Below are 25,856 nucleotides of genomic sequence, written 5' to 3'. Positions count from 1 at the left end.
TGAGGTTTGGTTGAGCCAGAACTGGCTCCGTGAGGTTTGGTTGGGCCAGCCCTGGTTCTGTAAAGTTTGGTTGGGCCAGCCCTGGTTCTGTGAGGTTTGGTTGAGCCACCATGTTTCTTGAGGTTTGGTTGAGCCAGCCCTGGTTCAGTGAGGTTTGGTTCGGCCAGGCCTGGTTCTGTGAGGTTTGGTTGGGCCAGGCCTAGTTCCATGCGGTTTGGTTGGGCCAGCCCTGGTTCCATGAGGTTTGGTTGGGCCAGCCCTGGTTCCATGAGGTTTGGTTGGGCCAGCCCTGGTTCCGTGCGATTTAGACACTGCCTTTTCCTGTGCATTTTGGTTGGGCATCTGCTGGGTCTGGAAGGTTGGCCCGGTCAGAAGAGGCATTATGCATTGGTTTAGCGCTTGTTCTGTCAGGCGTGGCTTCATCTGTACTTGTAAGTGCTGCTCTGTGAGGTTTGGTGAGAGGTGGTTTTGCAGGTTGAGTTGGCTTAGTGCTATTTCTGCGAGGATTGGTTGGGTCTGTGCTCATCCTGGGAACATTGGTTGGCATGTGAGGCATCTTTCATATGTGCTATTCGTTCAGATGGACCTGGGACAGGCCCGGTTTTGTTAAGTTTAGTTCTGTCTATGTTGGTACTGTGAGGTTTGGTTTCTTTACTTAGGTTAGTGATGGGCCTATGATGTTTGATCATTGCTGCTGTTGAGGGTTTGGGTTTGCCAGTACTGTGTCTGCATCAGTACTGGTTATGTAAGATAAGGATGCATAATATCGAATTTTGTGGGTTTAATGTTTTTTTTTTACTGGTTCTGTGTAGTTTGGTTGGGTCTTTGGTCCGTTGAGGTTTGGGTTGGTCAGTACTGGTTCTGCAGGTTTACTTAGTTTGGTGGTGGTTCTGTGAGGTTTAGTGTCATATCCGCTACTCCTCTGAGGTTTGATTCCATACGTGCTGTTGGAACTTGGCTAGTCATGTGGTCTATATCTGTTACCCTACAGTCCCCTCTCTCTGCACTTATTAGCCACCTGCACCCACTGACTACCAGGACTTAGCCACACGCTGGCTGCACTCTGTTACCTGCACTTCTCCACCCCCTCCCTTTTGCACTTCTCCACCACCCCATTGTTCGCACTTCTCCCCTCCCCCTCCCTGAGTTTGCCCGATCTAATTGACACAAGGCCTAGTAAGAACGTTGTTTTGTCCTCCCTTTGTTTCCCCCTCCTTGAAACACTTGTGTTCAGGCGTATCATAGATGCCATATTATATCGTGTGATATTTGGTTAGGGATATGCTGTTCTGGTAGGTGTAGGAGGATCAGCACTGATTTTGAGGGTTTTGTTACATCCCTGCTGATTCTGGGAGGTTTCTTGGGGCTTTGATAGTCTTCTGAGGATTTGTGGGATCCGTGCTGGTAATGTGAGGTCTGGGCTAGTGAGGTCAGTGCTGGGTGTGTGAGTTGTGGTTGGGCCATGGCAAGTTTTAGATTTTGAGGTTTGGATGCGTCTGTCTTTGTCTGGATTCTTGGCACTACCTGAACATGCTTTCGGGACGTCCTCCGACTGCGTGATTGGACGTACTTCTGCTTTTGGGCTTCTCCATTTTAGGAGCGTAAAGACTACTTTGAAAAGAAAGAGCACTCTTGGTAGAGCTTGATGGCCACCGTTTGGGTCAAAGGGAAAAGGCTCACATTTGAGGGAACGCCTCATTCCCTCGCTGGAAGAGAACATCATCGATGGTTGCACAGAATCGCATGGATTCTGGGTTCACTCGCTCATGGAGGTTGGCCTCGACTGCTGGGGTCCATGTGCGATGATCAAGTTTCAAGGGGGAGATCCAAACAAGTCTAATGAGATTCCAATGTTTGGATTCCCATGACTAGGGCAGTAAGGAGGGGGGCACAGGAAAGTCTAGGTCCATTCCTTCCTATAAGTGAACCAGACCCATGGGATTGCCAACACAAGAAGGGGTTTCCCGCACACCCATATCCCAAATCTATATGGGCAGCTCATCAATGGATTCATGTAGTTATAATATGATAGGTTATTTATAGCGCGCTTAATACCCAGAGGTTTCTAAGTGCGGACCCGGGGATCGAACCTGGGTTGCTCTGTGTTGTCTTGCTTCCAAGGCGAGCACATTGCCCCTGCGCTATCCTCCCTAGACAAGCCTATGGGACACTGAAGATGTAAGGTGTGTCCCAAGTACCTCGGGGTGCAGGGATGACCTAGAAGTAATATCCAGCCTCCCTACAATCACCACAGATTACGTCACCAAGTAGCGGTCCACGTGTGAACCACAGCTTCTCACAGTGCAATGTGGATAGTGGGTCTCACACCACATTAGTTCAGGCTAGGCTCACCCACAAAGGCCATAATATGAGTAGGGGAACTACAATAATCAAGGGGTGCCTGGATGACCAGCAGATGAATCACGTGGCTGATGGGTTGCATTCTGGGAAAACGCTCCCGTGGTCATGAGTGGATGGTGGCTGCGAGCAAGTAATCGTGCCATTCGAGGGAGTTCTCAGGCTGTAACTCCCAAAGCTATGCAGACTGTAAGACTGGCAGCCGCGAGGCAGTTCAAAAGACCAGAGTTGCCTAACCCTCCTGCCATGAGTAGAAGCAGGCACTATTCCCTCGCCTGCTGGAGTGCTATGAGGAAGACTCTGAGGGCATTGGGCACATACGCCCCCGATGAACCCTGTATCATCAAGTCCGGGTTCATGGCTCCCTGAGGCCATCATGGGGGCTGGGTGGGCAGCATGAACGAGCGCCCCAAGGCTTCAAGGCAGCTGGGAGAGCCTTGGGAGCGTAGAGATGAGTGTCTACCCACCAATTTCAGAGATAAGATAAAATGCCCCACAACCAGCACAGGTGAGCAGATGTTATGATCCGCAAACAAATGCCCCAGCCCCCTTCATGGTGTCCCCCTCCCAACAGAGGTAGCTATGCAGAATTGGACGATTGAATGGTTGTCAAATATCCCTTGACGTTCGGATGTAGCTCATCGGACAATAGAGTGGGGCCTTTCTGAGTGTCTCAAGATCTCCAAACATACAATTCCCCCCTACTTGGCATCGTTCCATCAAGCAGTGCAGTTTGGTGCATCATCCAAGAAGCCGGCCTTCATCCCTTTGGGGGAGGTGGACCAGTAACAGAACTGGAAATTCTCAAAGTAAGTCCTTCCTCCTCCCTACTCCATCTTGGGTTGCCTCGTTTCCCCCAAAAATGAGCCGATGATTGAGTGAATCGTGAGCTGCTGCTTTCGACCAACGCTGAGAGAAAGTGTCCTACTCGGATATAGAATTTGGGCAGGATTATCATAGAAATGGCAAGGCCTCTCGATAAAGCAAAATGTGCATCGCATTCATAACTCAATATGTATCTCCCCAAGAGGAGAAGAGACCATTGCCACTGACATGCCATAGTGGCACCCAGTAGCCACCCTTTGAAGTTCACCTCCTGCTCAGAATCTGGGCAATGCAGTGTGGATATGCAAATTAACTCAAAGGGAAGCATTGTCTTTGTCATATAGGGTAGCACTATTTTGGATCAGGGTCTTGAAAGTAAACAGACCATAATGGCACCAGCAGGCAATGCTTTCTTCACTTCCGTGCCCAACTCTGTTCTAAACAGAAGACTAGTCGTGTACTTCCAGTTCAACTGAGCCAGCAACTCAACAACGACACTATACATTGTGTCAAACGGGATAGATGCGCCTGGCAATGTAAAAATATTGAGTTTACTGTCACCTAAAATGGCTACAGATGCGCTGAGGTCAGCATAACTCTCTTTGATATTTAGTTGATAATGGCCACGATGGAGGGTGGTACCTTCCAGGAACAGCCCACAGTCCAGAGCTACCCGGCCTTGCATGAGGACCAGAGATGCTGCTTGTGCAGACCGCCACAATCAGCACCTGGCACAGACTGCTATTGCATTTTAGTTGCTGGTGAACATGTTTGTACAAGGAGCACACACTTTCTTTCCCTAAAGAAAAGAAATGTGGCAGGCATGGGAAAAGCAAGGGGAGCTCTAGAAAGAGCCCCTTACCTACTTTCATGGTGGGTAATAAACAGGGGAAGCGGAAGGAAAACCGGAAACGGCAACTAGTGAAAGAAGCGGGAGTGGATTGAGAGGCGAGGCATCCTCCAGAGAGCATGGAATCCAGCTGTGCACCAGCAAATGAAAGGCGCATTCCATGCTTTCTCATTGGCGGGATCGCATCACCTGACACGACTGCCCAGAAAAATGTCCAGGAGACCAAATCAAATGCCTTTTCTGCATTCAGGAACATGCACGATAGTTGGGATCCCTGGTGGAGAGCCGCAAGCCTATAGCAGTGCGTTCTAGATGTAGATTCACAGTCGTAGGCGTGTCTGGCTATTGAGTAAATGGCACATGACAGCCCATCAGCGAGTAGATCCTATTGTCCATGTTTAGTAAAGGACTAGGGGGAGAAGACGGTGTTCCATTATCCTTGCCTTTCTTTGGTACATTCACAATAGTAGCCGTGGAACCAATCAACCCGTGAAACAGGTTCCGCAAACACCCAACCTAGGTCTTATATCACTCGTGTCTAGGGGGATCTCACCCGCAACAGCTGGGTAACTGCACGGCAAATCACTAAGCGATGAAGTTATTTTCGGGTTGGGCCAATGCTCGTTTTGCAGTTTGTTCCTGATACGCGCTGGTTCGGAGTTGTTTGACTGGTCAGTACTACTCATGTGGGATTCGGTTAGATCAGTGCTATTCTGTGAAGGCTGAACATGCCATTACTACTTCTGTGTCGGATTTCAGAAGGTTGGTGCTGGACCTGAGCTGCTTCTGAGAAGGTTGCGCAAGTCAGTAGTAGTTCGGTAGGGTTTGGATTGGTTGCTGCTGGTTCAGAGAAGGTTTGTTGAGTCATGACAAGGTGTTGGTTGATTTTCTGAGTGGTGGCTGGTTCAATTATAAGTCTGAACAGTTTGATTGTGTCCCTGCTGGTTACGAGAAGGTTGTGCTGTTGCTAGTTGGATAAGGGCTAGTTTTTGATCGTGGTTGGGTCAGTAGAGTGTTTATGGCGTTTGGTTGGGTCTGTGCTGGTTTGGAGAAGGCTGGGTGAATTCCTTCTGGATCTATGAGGGTTGCATCAGTGGTGATTCGTCGGAGTTTGGTTGTGTCAGTGCTGGTTCCAGGAGGTTGGGTGGATCCGGGCCGGTTTATTAGCTGGTTCTGGTACCGTTTAGCTCAGTGCTAGTTCTGTGTTGGTGCCCGTATTCCCATCTGGTCCACAATGCTGCGTTCCCACACTCTGACTTGTTTAAGACCTGGTTCTAGGTGAGCGGTCACCTTCTGATCCACACTTCTGCATGCCCACCCCGGGAGATGTATAGGGACAGGTCAATGCCTTACCTTCTGGTCCACGATGCTGCATGCCCGCATGCCCACCCCCGGGAGATGTATAGGGACAGGTCAATGCCTTACCTTCTGGTCCACGATGCTGCATGCCCGCATGCCCACCCCCAGGAGATGTATAGGGACAGGTCAATGCCTTACCTTCTGGTCCACAATGCTGCATGCCCGCATGCCCACCCCCGGGAGATGTATAAGGACAGGTCAATGCCTTACCTTCTGGTCCACGATGCTGCATGCCCACCCCCGGGAGATGTATAAGGACAGGTCAATGCCTTACCTTCTGGTCCACGATGCTGCAGGCCCGCTCCCGGAGTTGTCCCAGGCTGAGCTCCCCCGGCTCCAGCTGCACTCTCTCCCGGCTCAGCCCAATCTGGATCTGCAGCGAGAGCCCAGAGGGGCTGGGGGGCCGGATGACCGGGGGGGCGCTCATGGAAAGCTGCAGTGGAGGTCCAAGGAGCCCAGAGGAAGGTCCACAGCCAATCCAGAGCCAGCACAGTGGCAGGGGTCGAGTAGATGAGAGTGGGAATAAAGAGAGGCGAGAAAGAGAAAGGGCAACAGTTGAGAACAGAGAAGTGGGGACCGCAGAGGAGAACAGAGCAGGAGATGAAAGAGAAGGAGACAACAGAGAGTTAGGAAAGCAGAAAGGATCAGTGGAGGAAGGAGAGAACCGAGAAGGAGCATCGAGGGGACAGCAAAAGAGAATAGTACAGGCCAAAACAAAGAAGTGGGACGGTATAAAAAGGAGAGAAGGGGGCAGATAGGATAGAAAAGGCAGAGATAGCAGAAGACAAAAGAAAGTGCACAGACGAGAAGAGAGGAATGAGAAAACAAAACAGCAGATAAGAAAACAGAAGAGGGAGGAGCAGACTGGAAAGGAGAGGAAAAGCAACAGGCGAAGAGTGGACAGAAGAGAAAAAGAAAGCAGCAGAAAGGAGAGCAGGGGGGGGGAGACACGAGGAGAACACACGAGAGCAGAGGAGACGGGTCAGGGAGCAGGCGAGCAGAGAGGCGATGCCAGCCGGCCCAGGCTGAGCCCCAGCAGTCGGGGCGCAGGCAGCAGGCAGGGAAAGTTTGCAGCAGCGGCTCCAGGGGTGCAGGGGCATCAAAAGCAGAGGCCCGTGGGAGGGATCCGGCCGGGGGTCCACCCGGGGTCCGTCGCCAGCCCGCAATGCCTCCAGCGGAGCCCGCCCGCCCGCCGCCGTCCAACCAGCGACCCAGCAGCTCCCGGCGGAGGGAGACGGGAGGGAGGGAGCGAGAGAGGGAGGGAAGGAGCAGGAGGGAGTGGAGGTGGGAGGCGGCCTGACGGACAGAGTGATGATGAAAGGAGGAGGGGGGACTCGAGGAGAGAAGATGAGCGGGCGTGTAAAAGACGAGCGGGAGGACCCCTGTGGGGGGGGGGGGGGTTGGTCTAATGAAGGGATGGTGGCAGAGGAGGAGCCAGGGGAGAAGCAGGCGGGCAGAGATGGAAAGGGGAGAAGAGGGGGGGGGGGAGAAGGATGAAGGGGAAAACAGAGGGAAGGGGATGGGCAAAGATGAATAGAAGAGGAGAGGACAGAAGGAAAAGAGACGCGGGCACTAGAAAAAGTAAGTGATGGGGAAGGGGAGATAGAGGCAGATGAGGAGAAAAGGGGGAGGAGACGAAGGAGGGACAGGAGGAGGAGAAGAAGGTGGGGAAATAACGGGCCACTGCTGCCTGCCTTGCACAATTTATAGGGCAGAAGGGCGCTGTTCAGCATGGGCGCATTGGGCAGACGTGGGGCTGGCAACAGGGGCAGACACAGGGAAAGAGCATATGGGCACACGTGGGGCTGGCAACAGGGGCAGACACAGGGAAAGAGTATATGGGCACACGTGGGGCTGGCAACAGGGGCAGACACAGGGAAAGAGTATATGGGCACACGTGGGGCTGGCAACAGGGGCAGACACAGGGAAAGAGTATATGGGCACACGTGGGGCTGGCAACAGGGGCAGACACAGGGAAAGAGTATATGGGCACACGTGGGGCTGGCAACAGGCCAGGGGCAGACGCAGGGAAACAGTATAATGGGCACACGTGGGGCTGGCAACAGGGGCAGACACAGGGAAAGAGCATATGGGCACACGTGGGGCTGGCAACAGGGGCAGACGCAGGGAAAGAGTATATGGGCACACGTGGGGCTGGCAACAGGGGCAGACGCAGGGAAACAGTATAATGGGCACACGTGGGGCTGGCAACAGGGGCAGACACAGGGAAAGAGTATATGGGCACACGTGGGGCTGGCAACAGGGGCAGACACAGGGAATCAGTATATGGGCACACGTGTGGCTGGCAACAGGGGCAGACACAGGAAAACAGTATATGGGCACACGTGGGGCTGGCAACAGGGGCAGACACAGGGAAACAGTATAAGGGCACACGTGGGGCTGGCAACAGGGGCAGCCACAGGAAAACAGTATATGGGCAAACGTGGGGCTGGCAACAGGGGCAGACACAGGGAAACAGTATAAGGGCACACATGGGGCTGGCAACGGGGCAGACACAGGGGAACAGTGAGGGGCAGACACGGGAACAGTGTAATAGGCACACGTGGGGCTGGCAACAGGGGCAGACACAGGGGAACAGTGTAATGGGCACACGTGGGGCTGGCAACAGGGGCAGACACAGGGAAACAGTATATGGGCACACGTGGGGCTGGCAACAGGGGCAGACACAGGGAAACAGTATATGGGCACACATGGGGCTGGCAACAGGGGCAGACACAGGGAAACAGTATAAGGGCACACGTGGGACTGGCAACAGGGGCAGCCACAGGAAAACAGTATATGGGCACACATGGGGCTGGCAACAGGGGCAGACACAGGGAAACAGTATAAGGGCACACGTGGGGCTGGCAACAGGGGCAGACACAGGGGAACAGTGAGGGGCAGACACAGGGGAACAGTGTAATTGGCACACGTGGGGCTGGCAACAGGGGCATACACAGGGAAACAGTGTAATGGGCACACGTGGGGCTGGCAACAGGGGCAGACACAGGGGAACAGTGTAATGGGCACACGTGGGGCTGGCAACAGGGGCAGACACAGGGGAACAGCGTAATGGCCACACGTGGGGCTGGCAACAGGGGCAGACACAGGGAAACAGTGTAATGGGCACGCGTGGGGCTGGCAACAGGGGCAGACACAGGGAAACACTATATGAGCACAGGTGGGGCTGGCAACAGGGGCAGGCACAGGAAAAGAGTATATGGGCACACGTGGGACTGGCAACAGGGGCAGACACAGGAAAAGAGTATATGGGCACACGTGGGGCTGGCAACAGGGGCAGACACAAGGGAACAGTGTAATGGCCACACGTGGGGCTAGCAACAGGGGCAGACACAGGGAAAGAGTATATGGGCACACGTGGGGCTTGCAAAGGGGCAGGCACCGGGAAACAGTATATGGGCACACATGGGAATTGCAAAGGGGCAGGCACCGGGAAACAGTATAATGGGCACACGTGGGGCTTGCAACAGGGGCAGACACAAGGGAACAGTGTAATGGCCACACGTGGGGCTGGCAACAGGGGCAGACACAGGGAAAGAGTATATGGGCACACGTGGGGCTGGCAACAGTGGCAGGCACAGGGAAAGAGTATATGGGCACACGTGGAGCTGGCAACAGGGGCAGGCACAGGGAAAGAGTATATGGGCACACGTGGGGCTGGCAACAGGGGCAGCCACAGGGAAAGAGTATATGGGCACGCGTGGGGCTGGCAACAGGGGCAGGCACAGGGAAAGAGTATATGGGCACGCGAGGGGCTGGCAACAGGGGCAGGCACAGGGAAAGAGTATATGGGCACGCGTGGGGCTGGCAACAGGGGCAGGCACCGGGAAACAGTGTAATGGGCACGCGTGGGGCTGGCAACACGGGCAGACACAGGGGAACAGTGTAATGGGCACGCGTGGGGCTGGCAACAGGGGCAGACACAGGGGAACAGTGTAATGGGCACACTTGGGGCTGGCAACAGGGGCAGACACAGGGGAACAGTGTAATGGGCACACGTGGGGCTGGCAACAGGGGCAGACACAGGGGAACAGTGTAATGGGCACACGTGGGGCTGGCAACAGGGGCAGACACAGGGGAACAGTATATGGGCACACGTGGGGCTTGCAAAGGGGCAGGCACCGGGAAACAGTATAATGGGCACACAAGGGGCTGGCAACAGGGGCAGACACAGGGAAACAGCATATGGGCACACGTGGGGCTGGCAACAGGGGCAGACACAGGGGATCAGTGTAATGGCCACACGTGGGGCTGGCAACAGGGGCAGACACGGGGAAACAGTATAATGGGCACACGTGGGGCTGGCAACAGGGGCAGACACAAGGGAACAGTGTAATGGCCACACGTGGGGCTTGCAACAGGGGCAGACACAGGGAAAAAGTATAATGGGCACAGGTGGGGCTGGCAACAGGGGCAGACACAGGGAAACAGTATAATGGGCACACGTGGGGCTTGCAAAGGGGCAGACACGGGGAAACAGTATAATGGGCACAGGTGGGGCTGGCAACAGGGGCAGCCACAGGGAAAGAGTATAATGGGCACACGTGGGGCTGGCAACAGGGGCAGCCACAGGAAAACAGTATATGGGCACACATGGGGCTGGCAACAGGGGCACACACAGGGAAACAGTATAAGGGCACACGTGGGGCTGGCAACAGGGGCAGACACAGGGGAACAGTGAGGAGCAGACACAGGGGAACAGTATAATGGGCACAGGTGGGGCTGGCAACAGGGGCAGCCACAGGGAAAGAGTATAATGGGCACACGTGGGTCTTGCAACAGTGGCAGACACAGGAAAACAGTATAAGGGCACACTTGGGGCTTGCAACAGGGGCAGACACAGGAAAACACTATATGGGCACAGGTGGGGCTGGCAACAGGGGCAGGCACAGGGAAAGAGTATAATGGGCACACGTGGGAATTGCAAAGGGGCAGGCACCGGGAAACAGTATATGGGCACACGTGGGAATTGCAAAGGGGCAGGCACCGGGAAACAGTATAATGGGCACACGTGGGGCTTGCAACAGGGGCAGACACAGGGAAAAAGTACATGGGCACACGTGGGGCTTGTAACATGGGCAGACACAGAGAAACAGTGTAATGGCCACACGTGGGGCTGGCAACAGGGGCAGACACAGGGAAACAGTATAATGGGCACACGTGGGGCTGGCAACAGGGGCAGACACAGGGGAACAGTATATGGGCACACGTGGGGCTTACAAAGGGGCAGGCACTGGGAAACAGTATAATGGGCACACAAGGGGCTGGCAACAAGGGCAGACACAGGGAAACAGTATATGGGCACAAGTGGGGCTGGCAACAGGGGCACACACAGGGGATCAGTGTAATGGCCACACGTGGAGCTGGCAACAGGGGCAGACACAGGGACACAGTATAACGGGCACACGTGGGGCTGGCAACAGGGGCAGACACAGGGGAACAGTATAATGGGCACACGTGGGGCTGGCAACAGGGGCAGACACAAGGGAACAGTGTAATGGCCACACGTGGGGCTGGCAACAGGGGCAGACACAGGGAAACAGTATAATGGGCACAGGTGGGGCTGGCAACAGGGGCAGACACAGGGAAACAGTATAATGGGCACAGATGGGGCTTGCAAAGGGGCAGACACAGGGAAAGATTATAATGGGTACACGTGGGAATTGCAAAGGGGCAGGCACAGGGAAACAGTATATGGGCACACGTGGGAATTGCAAAGGGACAGGCACCGGGAAACAGTATAATGGGCACACGTGGGGCTTGCAACAGGGGCAGACACAGGGAAAGAGTATATGGGCACACGTGGGGCTTGCAACATGGGCAGACACAGGGAAAGAGTATATGGGCACACGTGGGGCTTGCAACATGGGCAGACACAGGGAAAGAGTATATGGGCACAAGTGGGGCTTGCAACATGGGCAGACACAGGGAAAGAGTATAAGGGCACAAGTCGGGCTTTCAACGTGGACAGGCATGCACAGGGAGAATGAATAATGGGCAGAAGTGGGGCGTGCATGATGGAAAGACAGGCAGACTGTATAATGCGCATACGTGGGGCTACTACAGTAACACATACTTTGGGAATGCATACTGTGCAAAAGTGGGGGCCTGCAATATGGGCAGATACAGGAAGACTGTATAATGGGAAGAAGTGGGGCCTGCAGCATGGACAGACACGGAAAGACTGTATAATGGGAAGAAGTGGGGCCTGCAACATGGACAAAAATAGGAAGAAAGTATAATGGGAAGAATTGGGGCCTGCAACATGGACAGACACAGGGAAACTGTATAAAAGGCAGAGGTGGGCCTGCTGCATAGGCCGACACAGGGAGACTGTGCAGTGGGCAGAAGTTGGCCTACAGCATAGTCAGGCACAGGGAGACTGTATAGTGGGCAGAAGTGGGCCTGCAGCATAGTCAGGCACAGGGAGACTGTATAGTGGGCAGAAGTGGGGCCTGCAACATGGACAGACACAGGAAGACTGCATAATGGGCAGAAGTGGAGCCTGTAACATGGACAGACACGGGGAGACTGTATAAAAGGTGCAGGAAATGTATAATCAAACACATGGACCATTTAAAATGCGAACTGCCATGTGCAATTGATACTGGGCATCACATGAAGACTGTGTAAAGGTAAACACAACACGTGAATCATTTATAATGCCCAAAACATGGATAACTCAAAATGTGGAAATTCACAGAGATTTTATAAGGTCAAGATTGCAGGAAGTTTATTATGACCTAAATATGGAGACCTTATAATAGAGAAATGCTTAGCGGTTGTAATGGGCAGATTTGGAGAATACATGAGGGGAATGCACAATAGGCAGAAATATGTGCAATGCATAATGGGTAGATGAATGAAGAATTCACAATGGAGAGATGCGTGAAGAATTCTTAATGACATGCATAGGGAAAGTGCAGCATGGCAATGGTGTGGATAGTGCACGAGGAATGTAAAGTGGACAGACATAGGAGGAATGCATAGTGGCTTACATAAGGGAAGGGCATAATGGCAGGGGTATGGGTAGTGAATAATGGACAGACATGAGGAATGCATAACGGACATACTTACGAAGAATGCAAAGTGGGCAGACCTATGAGGAATGCATAATGGCCTACATAAGGGAAGGGCATAATGGCAGGGGTATGGGTAGTGAATAATGGACAGACATGAGGAATGCATAACGGACATACTTACAAAGAATGCAAAGTGGGCAGACCTATGAGGAATGCATAATGGCCTACATAAGGGAAGGGCATAATGGCAGGGGTATGGGTAGTGAATAATGGACTGACATGAGGAATGCATAATGGACAGACCTACGAGGAATGCAAAGTGGGTAGATCTCTAGGGAAAGCGGAATGGTCTATATAAGGGAAAGGTATAATGGCAGGGGTGTGGGTTGGACATAATGGACAGACACAAGGAATGCACAATGGACACACCTATTAGAAATGCACAGCAACATATATAAGGGGAAGGGATAATGTCAGGAATGTGGGTTGTGCACAATGGACAGTCTAATGCGGAATGCACAATGGCATATATAAAGGAAAGGCATAATGGCAGGAATGTGGGTTGTGCATTGAGGACAGACGTATTAGGAATACACAATGACATATACAAGACAAAGGCATAATGGCAGGAAGGTGGGTTGTGCATAATGGACAAACACGAGGAATGCATAGTGGACATACTTATGAGGAATGCACAATGACATATATAAGGGAAACGCATACTGGCAGGAAAGTGGGTTGCACACAATGGACAGGCACAAGGAATGCATGATGGACAGCCTTATTAGGAATGCACAATGACATATGTAAGGAAAGGCATAATGGCATGAATTTGGGTTGTGCATAATGGGCAGACACAAGGAATGTATAATAGACAGACTTATTAGGAATGCAGAAAGACATATATAAGGGAAAAGCATATTGGCAGGAACCTGGTTGTACATAATGGACAGACACAAGGATGTTAACTTACACATAACAGTTGACTACATAATGGACAGAACACGAGACACTTGGGGTGTCAAGACGCAGAGAAGGACAAGTACTACTCAGGGATGTCTAGTTCATTTGAATAGGAAGGTTTTTAATTGCTTTCGGAATCTGAGGAGGTTTGATTTGGATCTCAAGCTCAATGGCAGTTTATTCCATTGCTGATCTGCTCGATTGGGGAAGGCTTTACCTAACCCATTTGTTTTCCTATGAAGGTTTGTTGTAACAAGTCCTTGCGTCTCGGATCTAAGGGTACGGGTTGGGGTGTAGGCCACGATCTTGGACTTCAGGTACACCGGGGCTTTACCGTATAGCCACTTGTGCATGATTGTCATAGATTTAAAGATTACACAGTCTTCGACCCTAAGCCAGTGCAATTCCTTTCGTGACTCACTGATATGGTCACTTTTTGCTTTTACGCTTAATTATCCGGACAGCGTGGTTCTGAATATGCTGGAGTTGTGTCAGGCATTGTTTACTGGCCCCCAGTAGTAGGGCATTAGCATAGTCCAATCTAGATAAAATGGTCGCTCTGGCAATGGTAGCACTGTTATGTTCACTTAGAACAGGTCTGATGGCTTTTAGCAGTATGAAGTAGTGTGAGCAATTTTTGTTGACATAGGAAGTTTGGGCGTCTGAGCACAGGGAGGCTTCTGGCGTCATGCCCAGGGTTTTTACGCTAGTCATTACTTGGATGTGGGACTCTTTGATCATGAAGGCATCATCGCTGGATGATAGTTTAGCCCTGGCCCGTTTGGACCCAAATACCATCAGCTCATTTATTTCCCCTTCAAACACATCCAGCTATGACCCATCCATTGTTCGATGATGTTGTATAGTGCATTGACCATTTCATTGTTTTTTACGTGGTCTCTGCTCAGTTCCACTACCAGCTGAGTTCATGAGCATAGTTCCTGAAAAAGGCATTGATGTTATCTAAAACCTCACACAGGAGGCGTATATATAGGTTGAAAAGTTGAAAAGAAGGGACGAGAGACTGGCTCCCTGGGGGACGCCACAAAAGATGTTAGATTCGCTAGAAAATTTGTCGCCCCAGTGGACTCTGGCAATTTGGTCTGCAATCCTAGGAGGCCAGATGTCATTCAGATCGCGCAAGTGCATGGGAAGGGGAAGGAGGGTAAGTGCGGGGGGGGGGGATATGACATATATAAGGGAAAGGAATAATGGCAGGAATTTGGATTGTGCATAATGGACAGACAAGATTAATGCATAATAGACAGATTTATTAGGAATGCACAATGACATATATAAAGGAAAAGCAGTCTGGCAGCAATGGGGGTTGTACATAATGGACAGACAAGAGGAATGCATAATAGACAGACTTATTAGGAATGCACAATGACATATATAATGGAAAGACATGATGGCAGGAATTTGGGTTGTGCACAATGGACAGACAAGAGGAATGCACAATAGACAGGCTTATTGGGAATGCACAGTGACTTATATAAGGGAAAGGCATAATGGCAGTAATGTGGGTTGTGCATAATGGACAGACACTAGGAATGCATAATGGACAGACTTATTAGGAATGCACAATTACGTATATAATTGAAAGGCATAATGGCAGGAATGTGGATTGTGTACAATGGACAGGCACAAGGAATGCATAATGGACAGACTTATTTGGAATGCACAATTACATATATTAGGTAAAGGCATAATGGCAGGAATGTGGATTGTGTACAATGGACAGGCACAAGGAATGCATAATGGACAGACTTATTTGGAATGCACAATTACATATATTAGGTAAAGGCATAATGGCAGGAATGTGGATTGTGTACAATGGACAGGCACAAGGAATGCATAATGGACAGACTTATTTGGAATGCACAATTACATATATTAGGTAAAGGCATAATGGCAGGAATGTGGGTTGTGCACTATGGACAGGCACAAGGAATGCATAATGGACAGACTTATTAGGAATGCACAATGACATATATGAGGGAAAGGCATAATGGCAGGAATGTGGGTTCTTCATTATGGACAGACTTCTGAGGAATGCATAATGGCGTACCAAGGAATGAGCTTATTGGGAGGAATGAGGGTGGTGGATAATGGAGAAGTGGACAGGAAGCGTATACTGGCATCAATGTAGGGGTGCCTATAGGTAGGGATGTCAGGCAAACACATGTGTGGAATTCCTAATGGGGCACATGACGGGCATATGTGATGATCGGATGCTCTTCTCTTTAGAGTGTACAGAGCCTGAGGGCATATCCATGTGCACACATGCTGGTACATCATCCTGGGCGCAGAGGCGTAGACAGGGCAGGGCCTGAGCGCACCAGGCCCAACCAAAAGCTGTAAATGCCCACTCTGCAGCGGTGTGTGGGCATTTCCAGCTGTAAATGTCCCTGCGGTGGGCCCAACTACATTCGCTTCAGGCCCCACTTGTTAGAGAATCCTGGCTAGGCCTCTGCCTGGGCGCAAGTGCATATGGACCATTCATACTGGGCCGCCATATAGAGGAAAAGCTGCGGAAGACAGAACATATATCTCGGGTAGAAAATTGGCGATTACAAAATAATGCGAATGTGCGTGATCATTGTGGGTTATTCATAAAGGGTTAAACAAATAAGCACTGCCCATCACGGCCCATGAGCATCAGAAACATACGTTTGTTCACAACAAACAGATTTTGGGGGAATTTAAAAGGGCGCGCTGGTAATGTGTGGATGTCAGGAATGCAGGCAGCTCGCAAAGGATGAGGGGCGATCATCGGGGGTCCGCAGCCTGCGGCTCCACACATATTCTACATACAACTCCCAGGAACCGTGGCTATTGACTATGCTGCTAAGCCTGATGGGAGTTGTAGTCCAAAACATCTGGGGCACCCGAGGTTGCAGGCCCAATGGGGTGCAACTGGACTGGTTCCTGCTTCCACTCCAGAGGTGGCCACCAGCCCCATTCAAGTCTTGGGAAGATAGCTCAGGGGCAACGTGCTCGCCTTGGAAGCAAGACGACACGGAGCACCACAGGCTCAATCCCCGGGTCTGCGCTTAGAAACATCTGGTTATTAAGCACGTTATAAATGACATATATCATAACCCCAGGCATTTGCGGACCTTTTGATGAATGGGCATCCTCGCTTTCTAGGAGTTTTTTTGGGCAAAGGAGAAAAAGGGTACTTTTTATCAACTTTTTAAAAATAAATTTACCCAAATCCTCCAGTCCAGGAAACTTGAATGGTCCATTTGCTTCGGTGACAGAATTGAGTGTCCCGAAATGTATTAAACCTTCTGATCAATAGTTCCCACTTTGGGCACAAGACCAGCCGGGTCACCCATAGGTCACGCCCCCCACCCCCCATGAACTTGAATTCTACCAGCATCTTAATAGCTTCGCGTTGGAGCTTTTCTTGGCGGTCTCTACTCGCCTTACTTGATTAGATTGCATTGCCCAGTGTCTAGAATGTAATACACACCACACAGCGTCTGCAGGAGTGGCGCCAGGGAGAAAAGGCTGCACACCCTGCTTGGCAGCTGCCAGTCTTCAGCCCTCAGGATGGAGGTGAGAGCGGCCCTCTCTCCCATAAGCTCCCCTTTCACTTCCGGATGTCAAGCAGAGTTCAGGGGTCCTTAAATCCCGCCTTTTCCTCTTCTCTTGCCATAAGGCTCAGCCCCACCTGGGCAGAGTCATGCGGGGGCTTCGACCCGTTACTTGGAAATAACGCCCTGTGGGACTGTGTCAGGAAAGTTGAGGACAAGGACTCCGAAACCAGACCCTTTGCATGCCCTCAAGAAGAGGTCAGCAGAGACTGTTACCCAGGAAGTGGTGCCATGACCCCCCCTGGCCACTGAGATTGGGCAAACCCTAATAACCTTTTCTGCGGGATGAGGACACACTCACGAGAGTCTACTACTGCCACGCGCCACCCCACTATATCCATTTGGCATATCAGTCTATTTTATGTATTTATAACATTTTATATAACGGCCCACCCCAGGGGTATCACAGCATTTGGTACAGTAAGACAGCAGACAAGTTACATTTAATACAAATCATTATTCGCACTACTCAAATAGCCATGTTTTACAAGCTTTTTGAACGCCTTGTATGATTGTTCATTTCTGATGGCTGCAGGGAGAGTGCTCGATTAATTGCGATTTTACCGACGGATATTACAGAGTGGTACATTTTATTTCAGTCAAATCACCCTTATAACGCCAGGCCAACGCCATCTTGACCCATTTGAACCCTGTAGAGGAGGTCCCAAGTACAGCCTGCACGCCAACCGTCCATTTTGAAGTACCAGGAACGTTAACGCCGAAATATGTGATGTATGATGAGCAAATAAACCAGCAGAGAGCTGCGGTGGGGCTCTGTCCAGTACCTATCAGAAAAACGATGCCCATTGAAGTACTGATGCCAAGGAAACCATGGACAGTAAGGTACCCATTGAGAAAACCATATCAACAAATAAAACCAAATGAAGATCGTCTGAGTACAGTCCCTGAAGAAGCCAAAAAGGTCTTAATGGAAGACGAATGGTGATGCCACGAGGGCCTGGATTGACTCACATATAGAAGATATGACAACCTGAGAATGATGAAAAGAGACGAAACGCCATGAATAAAGGACATCATGAACCCAAAATGAAAGGACGATGTCAAATGTAAAAATCTTAAGCCATGAACATGATGAAGATATTCAACCAGTTTACGCGTGTATATATGCTTGGAACCGCAAGAAAGCTACGAAAATTGTGCAGCTTGCTATGCTTAGTAGAAGGATAGTGCGGCAAGCGCCACCTATACATATCTACCTCAATGAAGCACATTATATATGTATATTTCCACTTTGCACAAAAAGCAGAATCAACCCAAAGGTTACTAGAGGCCACACGAGGAGAGTTTCATATTTAGCAAAATCAAGAATAAGCGGCAGAAACGAAACTCAGCAGAGGCAAATCGTGCCAGGAAGCCCAAGGTCGTATCAGTCAAGATGGACGAACAGTAGCTACAATTAATTGAAGCAAAGAACAGGATATCCTGCTCTGAAAGGTCAAGATAAGAAACCGAAGGCAGGTGGTGGGTGAAACGAAAATCAAATACACAAATGTGGAGAAGAGGCAAATTCACGGTGTCTGAATCACGTGACCAGCCGAGCAAGAAGAAGCGTGACTTTCACACCTACGCATGGCAGCAGGCCATGAGAAGATATCAGAACTTTTCCAGACAGGAGATGCAGTCTCGAGGCCAACCACTGTGAAATAATTGACACATGGCCACTAAAGTGATGATTGATTTGTAACAGTAATTGGAGGAAGGCCGAGGGAGCTAAGGGGCACCCAGCACCTGGCCGACCATTCTGCGTGCTGCTAAGCAAAGTGGAAAAGTATGAGTGGGGTTGGTGCCAACCGAATCACAATGGACCACCACGTAATCTAGGGTCCAATAGTTAGTAGAACCAATGCGACATCGTACTTTTAGTGACGTCCACAAATAGCCATTTTAAGGTAGGGCTTAGATGCCCCACCTGACAATGTTTGCCCAATCCCCTTACTCCGTTACCATATACAGATATAGTACCTATATTAAAGTTTCTTTTCCTAAACCAATAGAATTGCATGCCAACTTTTAAGCGTTAAACATCAGTGATGACGAGTTTTTAGTATAAATGATGTGTTTTTTATGAAGTTCGTGGGAGTTGTGAAGAGAGAGAGAAGATCACGCATCTGCTGATATTCATGAGACTCCCCGTTTTTGTACTTGTCATTAAACGGACTCCCTTTGCCAAACCGTCGAGTTGTCATTATTGATTTGGTGATGGAGAATTAATCTGCACCTCCCATCCATCTCACAGGTGCTGCAATCTTGTCTTAAAGTGCTTCTGAGCAAACCCCGGCTCTATGGGCCGGTTGGGGGTCTCAGAGCACAACCCCTTACCCCACTGCGCTTTATACATTTATTTAATGTTTGCTGTGTTTTTTGGGTGTTATAAACCACGGTGAAATGTATCACTCTGTAATGTAATGTTTTAGATGAATTGACTGGGTACCAAGTGTTCCAGAATGTTGCTGCGGTAACCACAAAGCTGACACCTCCTTTTTTGCTCTTGTAGCGAGGGGCAGTCAGAGAGATACGGGAGCTGGATCGTAGCGAGCGCCCCAGAACTTTCTGGGAGCGACTGTTATTCAGGTAAGGGGGCACCTCTTTCTGGATGCATCTGTGAGCAAGAGTTAGGCTTTTAAAGTGACCCCGTGCTTTGATAGGCAGCCAGTGGACCACACGTCTGGTTGCCGAGAAGTGGTCAGATAGTTTCAGACTGAGGGTGGCGCACAGGGCTTTGTTCTGCAACAGTTGAAGTTTAGCCAGATTGGAGGCTGAGGTGCCCATGAGGAGAATGTTACATTAATCCAGTTAGGAGAGGATGCGTGCTCATGCGAGTGTGAGGCAATTGCTTGGTGACAGGAAATGTCTGCTTGGGGAGACGAGCCTGGGCATGTAGGCAGGGGCAGAATAGTGCATTGATATGCCTGGCCATGGTTTGCTCCGCTTCCAGGTGGCCCCCCAGAGCTTTGACCCGTTTCAGGACTGGGATGGAGGTACCATCGATGCACCAGGTGGTGAAGGAGGGTTCAAGGTTTTTTTAGCCAGAAGGGGGAGCCCACAATAAGGAGCTCAGTTTTATCTTTGTTTAGACAAAGGTTGTTTGTGGCCATCCAATTTCGAATAGTGCTTTACACTGTGTTGATTGTTATGGTATCACGGGAGTAATTGCCTGTGATGGCGCAAAGTATTTGGGTGTTGTGTAAATGATCCCCAGTGCATCCAGGAGATTGAAAAGTGACTTAGTGTATATATTGTAAAGTGTGGGTGAGAGGCAGGAGCCTTGTGGGCAGAGGCGTTGCTGGGGAGCTGAGTGGGCTAGAGCCCTGGGTCTTTTGGTTGTAGCCCCGGATAGAAGCTCGGGGCTAGAACCAACAGGCTAGCTAGCCCCGAGTTCCGACAGTCTCAACGTTAGCCTAGCCCTGTATCTTTTCCAGACCATGCAACAGCCAGCCCTGCTTGTGGGACACCTAACGGCGCAGGGATGGGATCGGCCGCTGCCTCATCAATGAATACTCTAGCAGTGCGTTCGCTGAGAAACGAGTGGATCCAAAAGGTGGCTTCAGCAGAGAAATGGAAGTGCTGACTCAGGTGTTGGCGCAGAGTGTTGTGGTCGACAAGGTCAAAGGCAGCTGATCGATCTAAGAGAAGGAGGATGCCTTAGCTGCCTGAGTCACAGATACTGTCCATTTGGATTTTCAAGTCCAGAAGGGCTGTTTCAGTGCTATGATTAGGGTGGAAACCTAGAAGTTCCGAGCAAGTGGGCATAGACTAACCAAGGGCAGTCCATCACTGAAATGTCATGAAATTCTCCTCTGAACAAGAGTACCAACAGCAGCCCTAGACACGTGTTTCTGCCTGTTTGGTTATTAACGGCCTCTGTGCCATGGCATAGAAAACATATTGGTCCTAATAAGTTGCAATAATTGGTTTTATCATTTTTTTTTATATTGCGCTTAATGCAAAAGAGGTTTCAAAACTTGGACCCGGGATTCGAACCTGTGTTGCTCTGCGTCGTCTTGGACGAGCTCGTTGCCCCTGAGCCACACTACCTGTGTCGGTGGACAGTTGTGATTCTTATAATGGCACAAAGGTGAGTATTATCCCACCCTGCCCCTTCTCTGTTTTGTCATTTGTGCTGTTTATCCCAGAAGCATTGAACTAACAGTCCCAAACTTTCTACGGAGTCTAGGAATGTTGCTTCACCTGTGCTGTTATCACGCATCTGTTTTTTCAGAATCTCTTCCGTGTTCTGTGTTTTTCCTTCCAGTCCCCCATGTGTTCGGCGAGTGATGGTGCCGGACAGAAAAGATGTGCTGGGTCATGCGAAACAACAATATACCTCGGAACTATCCAGCATTGGTGGGGGACATCAAAAGGCTGAAGGGGAGGCGAAACACATCTCCAAAATGGCGGATGGTTTTGCTTTTCAGCTGGCACCTGTTCCCAGCGGAATGCCAGGATGTTGCAGCCCACCTCCCTGGAGCAAACCTCTACAACGGCTTGCTCGGCTACATGTCACTTGCTCACTCCATTGGCATGGAAACAGATACAAAATGCTTCATCAGATGGAAATGTACTTAAGATAGCTGAGGGGGTTGAGCGCTGGCTGCTGCGTTCTATGTGTGACCTGCAGGCCACAGGTTCGAATCCATGCTAGGCCATCTAAGCATTGTAGCCTTCCATGGTCGATACATGAGTTGAGAGGACGGTGATGTGTGTACATATGTTCTATGTACAGCGCTCGAGCAAGCGTAAGCGCTATATAAATCTCGCACTTTCGCCCATGGCAGAGTAGCATGGTCCATGCCACTGATCGCGGGCAGGCCTGTGGGGGGCCGCTTCCCTGCCCTGCAGCTCTACTAAACTTTAAAAGCAAGCAGCTGACAAGCACCTCTGGGGCCACCCAGGGACCATTGCGGCTGGGCCCCTATACGTTCCTATGTAAACTGGACGAATATTCCTGCACTTACGGGGGTGTATCAGAGGCAGGGTGCTAGGGACGGTGTGGTGTTCTCAAGAAGACAACAAGGTTTGTCTAGATTCCCAAATCAATCCCTCCCCCATCCAGGATTAAGCAGAATGGTATTAGGAGGACATCCAGGGGTCGCACGGTCGCACCTGCAAAACTCATGAGTCGGGTGGGCCAAATTACCCACCGGCAAAACAACATGGTCAAAATGGACCTTAAAATGTTGCTTTGTCGACAGATGTTTCCCGATTCGCTGCTCTCAGAAACATTTGGCGTTTTGCCCGAAATGTCTTTTTTTCTCGAAATGTTGGGCAATTAGGGGTCCGAAAAGATTTGCAGCCTCATAATATGCCAACATTTCAGACGAAAAGAAAAATAGCTTTTGCCCAAAATATCAGGCAAAAAGGGAAATTTCGAGCAACAGTCAAGATTTTGGGTGGCACAACCTCCACAAATGAAATTGGCGGAGCGGGCAAATATTACCCAGAATTCTCACATTTCTGAATCTTGTTCATTTCGCGCCTTTTGCCCCCATCCTTAGTCGCGAAAGGGACAAATAGAGTGCTACAGCCATGTAAAGTAAGTACACGTTCACAAGACCCTGTGGCAATCACACAGGGCGCCCAGGTTATGGGCGCCTGTGCCAGTCATTCATGTATTTGCGTTGGTCTTAGTCCAGCACTGAGTCCCACTATGGCCGCTTCTAGGCGCTTATCCCCAGGGTGGATGGCATCAAAGCGGCCTTTGCGCATCAGGTTTATTCGCCGTTGTGATTGTTTTGTCGGTTGATGGGGTATTTTATCTAAACTTTGATGCAGCACTGCCAGTGGCGTGTCGGCTAATGCTGGGGGCCAGCCCCCCAACATTTGACCACATCCAGTCACCTAAGTGGGTGAATGCCCGGCTTATGCTCCCCGTCTGCAAAACTAGGGAGCACTTGAACCCAGGAAGAGGACCAATAGCACCCAATGTGCAAAGCCTGTGCTGGCATGTATCTCCATGGGCAGAGGAAGGCTGTAGTGGGCCTTCCCCAGCTAGCGCTTCAGGGACCCTGCACCAGCTCTGGCGGCTTAAAGGAGCTGGATGGGTTTGGGCAATCCTGGCCCAGGGCAGCCTAAACCCAACCGCTCACCTAGAAGACCACTCTATTCTATATACAGGCAAACTGGATGACCCCCGCCTGTGAGCCCCCTAAACAAGTGCCTGAACCTGGCCTGCGTAAAGCTTTGCCCCCTGCTAGAAGCCTTATTGGGGTGCGCTGGGAGCTAGCTGGGTGCTAGGGCTCCGGCTATGAGCCTCTGTGAGTTATCTGCATAGTCCTGTCTTCCCCCCTTTCTCTCTTGTAGCTTCAGGTGCTGCTTCCAGGTAAAGGGGGGCATCAGGTGAACTCTCTGCCCACCGGGGGATTAAGACGGCTTCTCGCTGAACCCCTGGAGGATAGGGTAGGGAAGGCCATGCCAAGGTTTTGCGTCAGGTTTAGGCTCTATCCGATATTGTTTCTACAGGGAAAGCCAATTTACCTGTGTGGCGTGGACAGCATTTTGGGCCTCAGTGGTGGAGGTGGATGCTTGATGGATCTTTGGGCGCCTCTGATATAGCAGCAAATCTGCGCTATAATGGAAGCCGACATTTAGGTGCTACCCCTTGCATTTATTCCTGCATCTACCCCTGCCCACCTGCTTATGGGCTCTTAAGCCGCAGGGGTGGTGTGCCCGGGGAGCATAGGATGTGGGGCAAGGGTCTTAAGTTGCCTTCAACATGAACCCCGTGCCATCTCTACCTTATGGTGCTAGACTCCGCCAGCAGTCCAATATTAATATTACAGACCGTTGTGTGAATTCAGTAATGGGCCCTAAAACTGATGTTACTATGTGTGTTGCCACGTTTATTCCCAGGAGTTTCCTCCAGGGATGTTTCTGCCTCTTCACTTGTCGCGAGACAGATGAATACGTCATTAATGGCAACTGCCCCTCCCCCACCCCAATATCGCCAAGGAGAGAAATGCTATGCACTAAGGCGACCGTACTGGCCTTATCCCGGATCAATACAGGAAGAGCTGGAACTGATGAAACTGAAGATGGCAAGAGTAAACCAACCTGCTGTTAGCCTGACATACGCGCACGTAATAGACACGAAGCAAATACGCACTCACCATGAAGAAACACAGGTATTAGGTCAAACGTGCATTTAGACACAAAGGATATAACACCAGGAATGTACAAGCGGAAACGCAACACAAACAATATACATTAGATAGTTTACTAACGTTGGAGCGCAATAGCAAAAGGCTGCCATCTTTGTAAAAATTGAAGTTGTAACATGCATTGAAATGAATAGGGGTCTCGAAGCTTTGTGAAAACTCAAACTGCTGAATCCACGGAAGTACAGAGTCGTGCGGTGTACAGGGAATGGCTGCACGGCCCCTCTTCTAGGATATGGAAGAATTAAGGCAGGGCTGGAACGGTCCAGAAGAGACCATGAGATAAGGATTCACAAGGCATAAGACATGTATCTCTCAGTCTAATTAAAGAACAAACAACCTTTGAATGCCAGGTGCCGACCAATTATACATTAGATCCTCATGAAGAATGGATCAAGCAAGTCCCTAGTGGTTGGAAAAGTAATAACACTTGCATTCATATTAGCTAACATCTCAATAAATACAGGACAGAATATTTCAGAGCATGGTCTCCTCATCGGTGACCCATAATTCCAAACCAGTCTCGTTTCATTAGAGCCAGACGCGACCCGGCATCTGCCTCACTTCCCCACATGTTCTCAGAATCAAGGCGCCTAACAAGGTCAAATTCAAAGGAACATTTTGGTTCGTGGCCTGGGGATAAGGCTTAGTGTCTTAATTAATTGGAAGAAGGCAGGTCTTGGAATTCTCACCCCTAATCTCATTTTTAGTTCATGTGCTGATGACCTGTCATTCCCAAGGTTGGTGAGCAAGCTGTCGACCAATGAAAACTCTTAAGGGGCCACCCAGTATATGTTGCATTAGCCAATAGTCGGCTTTAAAGAAGACATGTATTCTCTCTTTATCAATCCAGAGATGGTCCCAGGTGGAGCCATCAGACGGTAGCATAACCTATGGAAGGACTAACCCATATATTTTCTATATGTAGACAATTCCCATGAGCAATCGCCGTACCCAGTAGGTTTTTGTAAACAAGATTGCAATGCGACGGCAATGGTGACGTATTTTCTGTTTTTAAACCGTTGTCATGCTTGAGAAGAACGAGCGCTCACAGCTATTCCATTTGTATGCTGTCCCTGCTTTAGGTGCATTGCTCATGAAGCAGGGTTTCGCCATTTACTTTGACTATTTCCATTGCTGGGGGTGTGATTTCACGGCCTATCTGTTTCCGCTTAGAGAGGGTTTTTCCGGTCTACTTTTACACGTTATCTTGAAGTTAATTTAATGCACGATTTCTGAGAATGTTACACTATAGCAACACGACAATATGCTCCCACATTTCAATTGTAGATGGAGGCACCATAACAAATGCGTAGGATTTGACTTGCAAATGAGGCTCCATATTACCTGCTAAATGAATATAGCACACACTGCGTGCGTAACAAACAACTTTGTGTAAAAAAAGAACCACAATTCAAAACAAAGTATGGTGCTATTCAACTAGGCAATACAAGCATTTGGCAAAAATGTACATGTGTAGTCCTTGAAATGGCAATCAATGAGTTAAAGAGGCATACATCTGTTTGAAGATATAATAATAATAATTATAATAATGCTTTTGTAATTCATATGGCCAAAAAATAAGTCACAGGCGCCCCGCTTTGAGAACTAACACGGCCCACTGACCCGTTCTTAGGGAAGGTACCCACTCGAGAGTCCGCAGCCACACTTTAGCTCA

The 25,856-nt window shown here is 50.0% G+C and overlaps 1 protein-coding gene and 1 long non-coding RNA gene across 5 annotated transcripts in view; one reads left to right on the top strand and one right to left on the bottom strand.

The window, feature by feature from the left end:
* PRKD1 (protein kinase D1) overlaps nucleotides 1–25,856 on the bottom strand; it is a 1,050,331-nt gene that overhangs the window by 967,402 nt on the left and 57,073 nt on the right. For 3 of the 4 annotated variants that reach the window (XM_069638504.1, XM_069638505.1, XM_069638506.1), the window contains exon 2: nucleotides 5,667–5,825. In XM_069638504.1, coding sequence (XP_069494605.1) covers nucleotides 5,667–5,825 — 159 coding nt within the window. Of the gene's footprint in view, nucleotides 1–5,386; nucleotides 5,402–5,666; nucleotides 5,826–25,856 lie in introns of those variants that run through there. The other variant, XM_069638507.1, reaches the window with a different exon arrangement.
* LOC138527239 (uncharacterized) lies at nucleotides 6,915–21,087 on the top strand. The gene is made up of 3 exons (XR_011283819.1): nucleotides 6,915–6,973; nucleotides 19,519–19,595; nucleotides 20,975–21,087. It is a non-coding gene; the product is annotated as an uncharacterized lncRNA (long non-coding RNA).

This window comes from Ambystoma mexicanum, chromosome 14 (genome assembly GCF_040938575.1).
Source record: "Ambystoma mexicanum isolate Mex_15411 chromosome 14, UKY_AmexF1_1, whole genome shotgun sequence".
Classification (NCBI taxonomy): Eukaryota; Metazoa; Chordata; class Amphibia; order Caudata; family Ambystomatidae; genus Ambystoma; species Ambystoma mexicanum.
The sequence above is the reverse complement of the archived record's forward strand: the minus strand, read 5'-3'. Positions and strand labels throughout refer to the sequence as shown.